General features: G+C 48.7%; 1 protein-coding gene across 5 annotated transcripts in view; it reads right to left on the bottom strand.

Moving 5' to 3' along the window:
• Positions 1-13188, bottom strand: part of CC2D1A (coiled-coil and C2 domain containing 1A) — a 73077-nt gene that overhangs the window by 35036 nt on the left and 24853 nt on the right. For all 5 annotated transcript variants that reach the window (XM_070741509.1, XM_070741510.1, XM_070741507.1 and 2 more), the window contains exons 12-13: positions 9055-9127; positions 4926-5041 (exon numbers count right to left, since the gene is read on the bottom strand). In XM_070741509.1, the coding sequence (XP_070597610.1) occupies positions 4926-5041; positions 9055-9127 (189 nt within the window). The remainder of the gene's footprint in view (positions 1-4925; positions 5042-9054; positions 9128-13188) is intronic.

The following is a 13188-nucleotide window of genomic DNA, read 5'->3' as shown; positions in this document are numbered from 1 at the left end:
GAACTCCCACAACAGAATGATCTTGCCTCATGTTCAATTTGAGACAATTATTCCAATTCTTTTTCAAAAATACTGTTACCAAACCAGGTATTTCCCACCTAACACGTGTGCACTTCATTTCTATTTACTTCTATTACTATTAATCAATTTATCTAATCTGTCAAGATTGCTTTAAAATCCATTTGAGTCTTCTCAAATGGATTTTAGACTCAAATGGAGTCTTCTTTCTAGAAAGTTCTTTGACTCAGAGGAAGAGCCCGAAGATGAAACATCCAACCACCAAAAAAACAAATGAGATTTAAAAGCAATAAATATTTTTTTAAAAATTAAAATAAGTTCATTATAAGAAACAAAGAAAGCAAACTAGCAGGTAAGATACCCAGGTCCTGGAATAGCTGATTATACTGTATGTTGAAAGGGTTAAATTGGGGTGGGGTGGGAAACAAACACCCCTCAGAAGTTGCTTAATTGGGGGCTGTCATTGAGAAGGTTCCATTGTTTGCCACAATGCTGTAAGTGAAACTTGCTAATAGACCATAAGCAGGGCTTTCCTGTCTGATCTCAATTGTTGAGATGGATGGTATTGGGATCTGTCACTCCTGGTCAACATTTTAAACCCAGTCCGATAAATCACAGGGATCAAATACAGTATTTCCAAAACCAACGATATGTGGTCCCTATTATCCTATTTATGAGCCGGGGTGGCGCAGCAGGTAGAGTGCTGCACTGCAGGCCACTGAAGCTGACTTGTAGATCTGAAGGTCAGCAGTTCAAATCTCATTACCGGCTCAAGGTTGACTCAGCCTTCCATCCTTCCGAGGTGGGTAAAATGAGGACCCAGATTGTGGGGGCAATAGCCTTGCTCTGTTAAAAAGTGCTATTGCTAACATGTTGTAAGCCGCCCTGAGTCTAAGGAGAAGGGCGGCATAAAAATTGAGTAAATAAATAAATAAGTTTACAATGCCCTTCTTGTAGCTTCCAGATTTTTTCCAAAGACCTCCAAAGGATGTGTGGGAATCCAGTCAAGGTTATATTATGGTATGAATCACTGATCAAAGCTAATCTGATTCAGGTTGGGTCGTAGTGCTGCACTAGCTGAAACTGGGTACTGATCCTTCTTACTAATAAGGTCACCTCAGACTGGCATTAAGGACACTTCCCAAACCACACGTATGTTCTTTTAGAAGGAAAAGTACATCATCCAGAACAGAACACATGTGGCCAGGCCTGAGGACAATTTGAAACCAAAATCTCTGAAAGGTCTTAGGTTCAAATGATCACTCTAGCAATGTAGCTTTCATTGCTAAAATCTAGATTACACAAATGACATGACCCTGTTATCAATGGAACTGCAAAAAAAACCCAACCACTAATTATTCTTCAAATATTTGGGCTTAATTAATATATATGCATGCAAATTAGTTAGGTGTCAGCAAGACAGACCTGCCTCCTGTTAACTGCACCAATGTTTGACATAGTCATAATCTCAATTTCTTCAAACCGTAGTCTTGCCATTTCTCTGACCTAATACATCCACTTTATCTATTGCCCCCACCCCTTCTAGCTTTTCTCAACCGTGCCAACCCTAATTATTTGCTTATTTAAAAAAGAAAAGCACTAATTTAAGAGAAAGATAGCCATCTCAGATCTCAAGAAGGAGAGAACCCCTCAGTTATGATCATTTCGGCCAAACTGATCTTTTGTAACAGCCTTTTAGCGAACCCTCATTGTTGGAATATGTCTGACCCTTCTTGTTAACTGCAAATTTTGCCTGAAGGGAAAAGTGGAAAATGGCATGATTCCTAGGTTCACACTAGGCTTGCCTCAAGTGTACACATGCTGAGTTAGGATGTCAAGGATCCCCCAATATGTACTGTATGAGGTCAAGGGAGGGGACAGGAGACAGTCATTGTTCCACCAGCGAGAGATTGCCTCCCTCCCCTCTCGAGGCCAGCTAACTCTTCCTCTGGTGGAGGGTAGGAGAGCGGAAGACCCCAAACACTGCATTTTACTCAGCTGCCTTCCCCACCCATACCTCACTTCATAAAAACATCTTCATAGTTTTAAACTCTAATTCATAACAACTGTTCTCTACAAGCTTGTCAGATTTGCTTTTAAACTTTCTAATTTCCTGGTTTCTATCACCTTTTCGCTCTTGCAGTTTCAAATCACACATCCTCCTCTATTCAAATAATCCCACGTTCAAAAATAAACCTTGTTCCTCCCAACTTTTTCATAATTAGCCAAAAATACAAAGTCACACCTTGGCTAGGAAGATATACATATATTACATCCATGATATTTGTTCTCTTTAATTTTTAAATTTCAAATCACTGTTTGCTAAGATACAAAATGGATCAAATTCAGTTATCTTTAAGGCACAAGACACTGTTCCACATAACCATATACAGTGATCCCTCGAGTTTCGCGATCTCGAGTATTGCGAAACGCTATATCGCGAGTTTTCAACCTGGAAGTAAACAACACCATCTGCGCATGCGTGCCTTTTTTCTATGGCCACGCATGCGTAGATGGTGGAGTTTCCCGCCGGGCAGATAAGCTGCTGGGCGGCTTCCCTGGGTCTTCCCCCTCTTGCCCCGGTAAGACCCCAGCGGCGCCGCGAGCAACGGCGTGGGCGGGGCGGGGCGGCACGCGCGGGGTCACCCCAGCTCCGCTTCCCAGCTGGGAAGCGGCCCCAGCAACGGCGTGGGCGGGCGGTGCGCGCGCGCTTGGGGAAACCCCAGCTCCGCTTCCCAGCTGGGAAGCCGCCCCAGCAACGCGCGCGCGCGCTTGGGGACATCCCAGCTCCGCTTCCCAGCTGGGAAGCCGCCCCAGCAACGGGGTGGGGGGGGGCGGGCGGTGCGCGCGCGCGCTTGGGGAAACCCCAGCTCCGCTTCCCAGCTGGGAAGCCGCCCCCAGCAACGCGCAGCGCGCTTGGGGACATCCCAGCTCCGCTTCCCAGCTGGGAAGCGGCCCCAGCAACGGGGGTGGGCGGGCGGGCGGTGCGCGGTGCGCTTGGGGAAACCCCAGCTCCGCTTCCCAGCTGGGAAGCCGCCCCAGCAACGGCGTGGGGCGGGCAGGCGGCACGCGCGCGGGGAAACCCCAGGCGCGAGCAACGGGGTGGGTGGGCGGGGCGAAGGGCGGGCGGCGGTGGAAGTAAAAAACACCATCTGCGCATGCGCAGATGGTGTTTTTACTTCCGCACCGCTACTTCGTGAAAAATCGATCATCGCGAGGGGTCCTGGAACGGAACCCTCGCGATGATCGAGGGACCATTGTACACCTCATTTTCATCGACACTCTCTCTATACCATTTTTAAATTTTAGTTATTTTTAACACACTCGTTTTAATAATTTTATATGCCCTTATATATATATGCCCTTATATATAATTTATCTTAGTACTTATTCATCAAAGTAAGGCTCCCCCCACCCTCCCTTGAGTGGTTTTCTCACTTTTGGGAATGTCAGTTTAACATTGTGGATCTGTAAGATTCTATCTGTATAATTCTCAGGATGCCATATAAATGCAAGAGTGAAAATTAACAGACACATAATGAAGCTGTCTTCTTCTCACATATACTTGTCAAACTTTATGAAATCAACTTAGCACTCCCAAGTGGGCGAGGAAGGAACATCTTTTCTCATGCTTGCTTCAGTTATGCAACATAGTAAGAAATACAATAGGGCATACTATTCCTATTCAAGATGATCTTTGGCTCTGACTTCCCAGCTTCCCAGCTCTTCCATTTTTTTTTCATTGCTACTTGGAAGTTTTTTTTCCAGCCCTGTCTTTGCAGGTTTGTTTTCATTGCTATTCCCTGCAAAAAAAGGTTTTTTTTCAGCCCTAACCAGGGGATAAAATAATGTGCTGAAGCTGACCAGACTAAGGACGCTAGCAACATGAATACCTGATAGGCAGTGCCCCCCCCCCATTTCCCTCTTTTATTTATTTATTTGTTTTATTAATTAGATTTGTATGCCGCCCCTCTCCGCAGACTCGGGGCAGCTAACAACAGTAAAAAAGACAATATAAACAAATCTAATATTAAAAGTAATTTAAAAAACCCCAATTTAAGAAAAATGAATCATACATACAGATATACCATGCATAAATTTTATAAGCCTAGGGGGAAGGGAATATCTCAATTCCCCCATGCCTGACGACAGAGGTGGGTTTTGAGGAGCTTACCAAAGACTAGGAGGGTGGGGGCAACTCTGATATCTGGGGGGAGTTGGTTCCATAGGGTCGGGGCCTCCCCAGAGAAGGCTCTTCCTCTGGGCCCCGCCAAACGACATTGTTTAGTTGATGAGACCCGGAGAAGGCCAACTCTGTGGGACCTAACTGGTCGCTGGGATTCATGCGGCAGAAGACGGTCCTGGAGATATTCTGGTCCGATGCCATGAAGGGCTTTATAGGTCATAGCCAACACTTTATAGGTCATAACCAAAACTAAGATGTGTCTTATACTCCAGTGCGTCTTATACTCTGAAAAATATGGTATATTAAAATACAGCAGAGGTGGGAGGAGGAAGTCCAATAAAAATCATCTTACACTGGGTTAGACAATTTAAAATAAAAAGAGAAACAATATAATCTATTCCACCCAGAGAAGGTGGCAGTTCCAAACAGGTGGAAATATTGTATACACGTGGTCTGACTAGGGGTTCTAGGTACTTCTAGCAGGATTCCCTTGGGAACCTTGACCATTTCCTGGGGGCCAAGGGAAAGGGAGGGTTTTGCCTTGTCTTTCTGCTCAAGATCCCCATGGACAATTGGTGGGCCACTGTGTGACATAGAATGCTGGACTCGATGGGTTTGGGCCTAATTCAGCCTGGCTGTTCTTATGTTCCAGTTCTGTCAACCATGGTACACATGTTGTTGGAGGAAAGCATTTAAGATCTTGCCTAGAACTTAGTCCAACCTTTTTTGTCTCTTCTGCATCTTCGTCCTCGTTTACTAGTTTCATTGCTGTTTCAAGGATCCCTCCCAAACTCTGATCTCCTGGCGAAGACTCTGTTCCTTGGATGGGAGGGAAACCTGCCAAAGATGAACAAAAAGCCAAAGGTGAAATGACAATTCATTTAAATATGGCATCATTGCCAGCTACTTGGTATCATTCTTTGTCTACTTGGCAGTCATTCATCCACTAATTAGTAAGGAATCAATTTCTTCATGTATTTGAAAATAGAACTATAGAGTTTGATCTACCCAGAGCGCCACAGACTACAATTAGATTTCCAAGATGCTGTTTACAGAACTGAAGATTTTGTGCTTAAAAAAAGAGTACAACTTAGATCACAGCCTTTGCGCTTATGAATGGAAATGAGGTACACACGGGGTTCAGCTGTTTTGCCATTGGTTGCTTTGAAAAACCTTAGCAATCCTTTCCCAACCTTGAGACCCCCTCAAATATATTGCATTACCGTTCCCAACAGTTCCAGCCAGTATTGTCATTGTTAGCCAGAATCACTCTGACAGGTCTCTAAAGTTGATCAACAAATAATAAAAACTGAAAATTCAACACTGTGGGATGGCATTAGGTTGGGACAGGTAGAGTCAGAGTTAAAAAATTCTGTGAGCTGCCCCGAGTCTTCAGAGAAGGGCGGCATACAAATCTAAATAATAATAATAATAACAACAACAACAACAGTGGAAGAAGAGAAGCTTGCATTAGCTGACTATGTGAAGGAGAGCAAAGAGTCAGCGTTGATGGAGGTCAACAAAAGGAAGCTTCTCAATGTGAAGCAAACTAAGGACCAGTACAGAAAAACTGTAACTCAATGTCATATGGACAGTTGGTGAAACAAAGCATTGCATGGCCAGTTCTTGGAGAAGATTGAAGGCAAAGTGGATAAAGAAAAGACCTTTATGGCTTACAAGTGGAACACTCAAAAAGGAGACAGAAGGACTAATACTGGCGGCACAAGAACAGGCTATTGGAAAGAATGCTATCAAAGCCAGAATTGAAAAATCAACATATGATCCAAAGTGCAGACTCTGTAAAGAAACAGATGAAACAATCACATACTCAGCTGCTGCAAAAAGATCGCACAGGCTGACTACAAGCATAGACACAATGCTGTGGCACAGATGATCCACTGGAACTTGTGCCGGAACTACCATCTACCAATGGCAAAGAACTGGTGGGATAATAAGCCCGAAAAAGTGGTGGAAAATGAGCAAGCAAAACTACTGTGGGACTTCCGACTTCAGACTGACCGAAGTCTGACACACCAGACATCCTGATTGTGGAGAAAAAGAAAGTATGGATCATCGACATTGCAATCCCAGGAGACAGCAGAATTGAGGAGAAGCAGCTAGAGAAATTAGTGAAATACGAAGATCTAAAAATCGAGCTGCAATGACTCTGGCATAAGCCAGTGAAAGTGGTCCCAGTGGTACTTGGCACACTGGGTGCAGTGCCAAAGGATCTCAGTGGATATTTGAAAACCATCGAAATTGACAAAATCTCCATCTGTCAATTGCAAAAGGCCGCTTTATTGGGATCGGCAAACATAATTCGCCACTACATCACCCAGTCCTAGGTGCTTGGAAGCGCCCGACTGGTGATGAAATACGAAATCCAGCATAGTGATCTCGTTTGTTGTGTTGTATTGATAATAATAATAATAATAATAATAATAATAATAATAATAATAATAATAATAATAATAATAATAGAAAAATCATCTATTTGGGAATTGTTTTGTATTCTTGCATTATACTACAGTAAAAGGACAGCATTTATCAAACCTGTTTCTCTCCACCACTGTCAGTTCAAGAGGATGCTTCGGTTAAGTATGTTGCAATAATATATTACATTCTATCACCACCCTGCAAACTAGGTCCCAAAGGTACTTTTTCAAGAGGCAACTGAAGTTTCTGGTGGGGAAGGGGATTTACACTTCTTGCAGATGGCTGGTCATTTACATTCTTTTAGCAAGTCGTTAAGGCCACCTGGAGGTTTATCTGTGTCACCAGAGTTATCAGAGTGGTGCAAATGGGTGTGGGGCCTTCTTGGAACTGTTGAAAAGACTGTGTTGTAGACTGGAGATAGATCAGATCCCTCCACCTCTCTTGTTCCAATTTTGGCATAGATGGCTTCTTTGACCTTTCTTTCAAACCAGCGGTCCGCTCTGTTCAAAATGTGGACTTTTCTGCCTTCAAAAGAGTGGCCTTTGTCTTTTAAATGCAGATGGAACTGCTAAATCTAGTCCTGATGTTTGTTAATTCTATGTTGTTCCCTGCGCTTATGATGTGGTTGTTTTGTTTTCCAGTGGACAGATCTGCACCTGGCTCACTGCATATGCAGTAAAATATAGATCCTTCCATTCCCCAACATCCAGCAAGCAAAGAAAGAGGGAAATGGTGGGGCTGAAGACATTTCCAAGCACCTGGTGATCTTCCCTGCTAGCTTGCCCACTGACTTTGCTTGGAGGGAGCTTGTGGAGATCAGTGATCACATGACTGCAAGATGCTGCAACTGATCATAAGTCCAAGCCAGTTGCCCGATGCCCGAATTTTGTTTGTCTGACCAGGAGGAGGCTGCAGTGACTGGAATTCTGAGGGCCATTTATCAATCTCTTCATTCAATGCCATCACAACTTTCAACAGTCACTGAACAAATGGTCGTAACTCAAGGACTATCTGTAGAAAATTATTAATGGCAAAGAAGCTTCCCTAAAAGTGTTCCAGTCTCTGCTCACAGAGGCCAATGGCAAGACCAGGCCGTCTTGATTAGCACTCATGTGGACAAAAAACTGTCTCAAGTGAACTGACATACTTCAGACTGAAAATAACACTCTCACATGCTGTATATAAAAGTTTCTTGAATAGCCAATCAGGAATGGATAAAATTTAAAACTCTCTTCAATACAGTGCTTCTCAAATAGTGGAGTGTGCCCCCTTGTGGGGGGAGGGTGCGGAACAATGCCAGAGGGAGGGCACGTGACCCCGGGAAGTGTGGGGAGTTTTGCCACAGGGAGTTGGATGTGTGTCCTATCTGACACTTGTACCAGTACCTCCGTCGCGTTCCTCAGCATTGTGTCCAGGGCAGCCCATTCTAAAAGAAAACATCTCATGAGTTCAATCAAACTTCTCAAACTCGCGAGACGTTTTCTTTTAGAACGGGCTGCCCTGAACACAATGCTGAGGAATGCGATGGAGATACCGGTACAAGTGTCAGGTAGGATATGCATCTTGCGGTGGGGCGCAATTTGGGGTTGGCACGTCGGGCCACTGGCAGATGGGTACTATTTATATTCGCAGCAGAGAGTTGGGGGCACGCGAAATATTTATTTCTTCCCGGGGAAGGGGGGGGGGGCGTAATAGAAAATAATTGAGCACCACTGCTTTAATGTGAGTAAGAGAGCTTAGCAGGGGAGTTTTCAAAAGGGACAAGGCTACCAGTAGAAGGAAGAGATGTTATCTGCTCCATTACCTGTCATACTCCTGTACAGTGAACCCTCGATCATCGCGAGGGTTCCGTTCCAGGACCCCAAGCGATGATCGATTTTTCGCGAAGTAGCGGTGCGGAAGTAAAAACACCATCTGCGCGTGCGCAGATGGTGTTTTTACTTCCACTGCCGCCCGCCCTTCGCCCACCCACCCCGTTGCTCGCGCCTGGGGTGCGCGCGCGCTTGGGGACACCCTAGCTCCGCTTCCCAGCTGGGAAGCGGAGTTGGGGGTGTCCCGAAGCTCGCGCGCGCCGCCCGCCCACGCTGTTGCCGGCTCCGCTTCCCAGCTGGGAAGCGGAGTTGGGGTGTCCCCAAGCGCGCCGCCGCTGGGGTCTTACCGGGGCAAGAGGGGGAAGACCCAGGGAAGCCTCTGCCCGGCGGGGAAACTCCACCATCTACGCATGCGTGGAAGGGCACGCATGCGCAGATGGTGGAGTTTACTTCCGGGTTGAAAACTAGCGATATAGCCCTTTCGCGATGCTTGAGGACGCGAAACTCGAGGGTTCACTGTATATGTTTTCCTAACCCTGACCCTGAAAGTCTAGAAAAATCCTAAAGCAAACAACATAACTACCAGAATCTGAAATTAAATACCTGGTGGCACAGGAAGATCAGCAAACTCCACAGGTTTCCCGGCTTTGTGAGCTCTGATGGCCTCTTGATATTGCTGGGAGAATTAAAAGAAAAAGAAAAAGCAATAAGCTACAAAATTCCTTTAAGAATACAGTGGTACCTCAAGATATGAACCCCTCGTCTTACGAACAACTCGAGATACGAACCCGGGGTTCAGAAAAATTTTGCCTCTTCTTACGAACTTTTTTGTGTTACGAATGCCAAACCCGAACTTCCGGGTTCGGCATTCGGGAGGCTGCTGGGAAGCCCCCCGGCTGTTTTAAAAGGTGACAGCCGGGCGGCGGGGCTTCCCAGCAGCCTCTCGAACGCCGAACACGGAAGTTCGGGTTTGGCGTTCGGCTTCGGGAGGCTGCTGGGAAGCCGCCCGGCTGTTTTAAAAGGTGACAGCCGGGCTGGGGGGCTTCCCAGCAGCTTCCCGAACCCCGAACTTTTGCAGAACTTCTGGGTTCGAGGTTCGGGAGGCTGCTGGGAAGCCCCGCAGCCCGGCTGTCACCTTTTAAAACAGCCGGGCGGCTTCCCAGCAGCCTGGGAAGGCCGGCGGTCTCCATTGCAGAGCCCAACCATGTGGACTCCGTTCCCCCTCTTACCAGTCCAGCAGGCAGCCGCCGCGGAGCCCTGCCATGTGGACTCCGCCCCTTTCCTCACCGGCCCGATCAGCTGGCCGACGGTCTCTGTTGCGGAGCCCAGCCCTGTGAGCTCCGCTCTCCTCCCCGCCGGGTCTCTGTTGCGGAGCCCAGCCACGTGGGCTTAACCCCGCCCCTCTGTCCCACCCATCGCCCGTACCCAGAAGAAGCTGCCACCCGAACGCTCTTGCCCGGCGGGAGGCAAAGCATTGGGGTGGGGGGGCTGTCAGGACACCCCCCCACTCCAGCACTTTGCATCCCGCCGGCTAAGAGCAATCGGGCAGCAGCTTCTGAGAAGAGAAGCGGGGAGAATCAGGAGGCTCCTTTGGTGGCTGGGGGCTGCCTGGCTTTGTTGTTTTGGCTGCAGCGGGTGCCAGGCAGCCTCCAGCCGCCAAAGCAGCCTCCTGATTCTTCCCGCTTCTCTGTCCCACCCATCGCCCGTATCCCCCCCCCCGCCGCCACCGCCCGCTGGCTGCGAGCGCTCTGCCAAGCGGCCAGGAGGCATTCAGCGCGTGGAGGAATGGAAAGCTCAAACGCCGGTGGCTTCAGCTTCCCATTCCTCCATGCACTTCGCCCTGAATGCTTCCTGGCCGCCTGGCAGAGCGCTCGCAGTCAGCGGGCGGCGGGGGGGGGGGATACGGGCGATGGGTGGGACAGAGAAGCGGGAAGAATCAGGAGGCTCCTCTGCCAAGCGGCCAGGAGGCATTCAGCGCGTGGAGGAATGGAAAGCTCAAACGCCGGTGGCTTCAACTTCCCATTCCTCCATGCACTTCGCCCTGAATACTTCCTGGCCGCTTGGCAGAGCGCTTGCAGCCAGCGGGCTGCGGCGGCGGGGGGGGGGGATAGGGGCGATGGGTGGGACAGAGGGGCGGGGTTAAGTCTCCTTCGGCAGCTGGGTAACTGCCTGGTTTTGTTGTTTTGGCTGCAGCGGGTGCCAGGCAGCCTCCAGCCGCCAAAGCAGCCTCCTGATTCTTCCCGCTTCTCTGTCCCACCCATCGCCCGTATCCCGCCGCCGCCTCCCGCTGGCTGCGAGTGGAAAGCTCAAACGCCGGTGGCTTCAGCTTCCCATTCATCCACGCGCTGAATGCCTCCTGGCCGCTTGGCAGAGCGCTCGCAGCCAGCGGGCGGCGGCGGCGGGGGGGGATAGGGGCGATGGGTGGGACAGAGGGGCGGGGTTAAGTCTCCTTCGGCAGCTGGGTAACTGCCCGGTTTTGTTGTTTTGGCTGCAGCGGGTGCCAGGCAGCCTCCAGCCGCCAAAGCAGCCTCCTGATTCTTCCCGCTTCTCTGTCCCACCCATCGCCCGTATCCCGCCGCCGCTGCCCGCTGGCTGCAAGTGCTCTGCCAAGCGGCCAGGAAGCATTCAGCGCGTGGAGGAATGGAAAGCTCAAACGCCGGTGGCTTCAGCTTCCCATTCATCCACGCGCTGAATGCCTCCTGGCCGCTTGGCAGAGCGCTCGCAGCCAGCGGGTGGCGGCGGCGGGGGGGGATACGGGCGATGGGTGGGACAGAGAAGCGGGAAGAATCAGGAGGCTCCTTTGGCGGCTGGAGGCTGCCTGGCACCCGCTGCAGCCAAAACAACAAAGCCAGGTAGCCCCCAGCCGCCAAAGGAGCCTCCTGATTCTCACCGCTTCTCTGTCCCGCTCATTGCCCGTGTCCGGCAGAAGCTGCTGCCCGATTGCTCTTAACCGGCGGGATGCAAAGTGCTGGGGTGGGGGGGTGTCCTGACAGCCCCCCACCCCAATGCTTCATCTTCCCCCCCAGCCAAAAACCCAAAGGTCCCCACCACAGCACCCGCTGCAGCCAAAACAACAAAACCGGGCAGTTCCCCAGCTGCCGAAGGAGACTTAACCCCGCCCCTCTGTCCCACCCATCACCCATATCCCCCCCCCCGCCGCCGCCACCCGCTGGCTACGAGCGCTCTGCCAGGCGGCCAGGAAGCATTCAGGGCGAAGTGCATGGAGGAATGGGAAGCTGAAGCCACCGGCGTTTGAGCTTCCCATTCCTCCACGCCCTGAATGCCTCCTGGCTCAAGCGGGTGGCAGCAGACCGCCTTTGGGTTTTCGGCTCGGGGAGGAGGGAGTTAGGAAGATCCTCCTGCTCGTCCCCGTGCCGAAAACCCAAAGGCGGTCTGCCGCCGCCGGCTTGAGGCAGGAGGCATTCAGGGCGAAGTGCGTGGAGGGTTTGGCGTTGGGGTTTGGCATTCGGGTTCAGGAGGCTGCTAGGAAGCCTCCCGCCTGTTTTAAAAGGTGAAAGCCGGGCGGCAGCGTTTTTTTTGCGGGGGTTTTTTGTTGTTGCACGGATTAATTGACTTTACATTGTTTCCTATGGGAAACAATGTTTCGTCTTACGAACCTTTCGTCTTACGAACCTCCCCCTGGAACCAATTAGGTTTGTATCTTGAGGTACCACTGTATGGTCTTTGTATAACAAGTTTGGTTCTGTCCCAATGGTTGCTTATATTACAGTGTTCCCTTGACTTTCGTGGGGGATGCTTTCCGAGACCGCCCGCGAAAGTTGAATTTCCGCGAAGTAGAGATGCGGAAGTAAATACACTATTTTTGGCTATGAACAGTACCTCAAGCCTTCCCTTAACACTTTAAACCCCTAAATTGCAATTTCCCATTCCCTTAGCAACCATTTAGATTATTACTCACCATGTTTATTTATTAAAGTTTATTTAATTTTTTTTTAATTAAAGGCGGATGAAAGTTTGGCGATGACATATGACGTCATTGGGCGGGAAAAACCGTGGTATAGGGAAAAAAACCTGTGAAGTATTTTTTAATTAATATTTTTGAAAAACCATGGTATAGACTTTCCGTGAAGTTTGAACCCGCGAAAATCGAGGGAACACTGTATTATGTTTATACCTTCATCAGGAGTATCAAGAATATTCTCTAATAATCATTTTCAAAGTCATTTAATCAATACTGCTAAGAGAGAATAATAAAAGCTGTCTTGATATAAACTGCTGGGACAATGATGGGGAACCTTTTTTGCCAAAATGGGGGAGGAGTGGGGGGGGGGAGTGTCGCACACATGCGTGGTCACACCCATAATTCCATGCAGGAATTTCTGAAGGAATTCAGGCTGAAATTCCCCTTCCAAGAAGTAGGAAGTCTACACCTTCCTTTTCCCATTAAGAATTAAAAACAAGAAATGGGGAAGAGGGGAAGTGGAAAGCAAACTATTCTGAGAGTAGCCCACTAGAGATCATTTTTCTAAAGAGCAATCAAGTGGCACATTTGACACCAACATTATATACTGATCGGACATTGAATATTAATAAAAGCATCAAGCTGCTTTAGTCTCCACTAACTCTTCCTTTGAGCAAACCCGAGTCTTGCGTGGTTGCAATATCTGTGAAATTAATAAAACCTATAAGTTTGACCACAGAGAGACAATAGGAAAAAGCAGAACACATTCAAGAATTTCAAATTCTGCTCTACTTGCTCTTCCCAGGTACAACCCG

The sequence above is a fragment of the Erythrolamprus reginae genome, chromosome 2, assembly GCF_031021105.1.
Source record: "Erythrolamprus reginae isolate rEryReg1 chromosome 2, rEryReg1.hap1, whole genome shotgun sequence".
Lineage (NCBI taxonomy): Eukaryota > Metazoa > Chordata > Lepidosauria > Squamata > Dipsadidae > Erythrolamprus > Erythrolamprus reginae.
The sequence above is the reverse complement of the archived record's forward strand: the minus strand, read 5'-3'. Positions and strand labels throughout refer to the sequence as shown.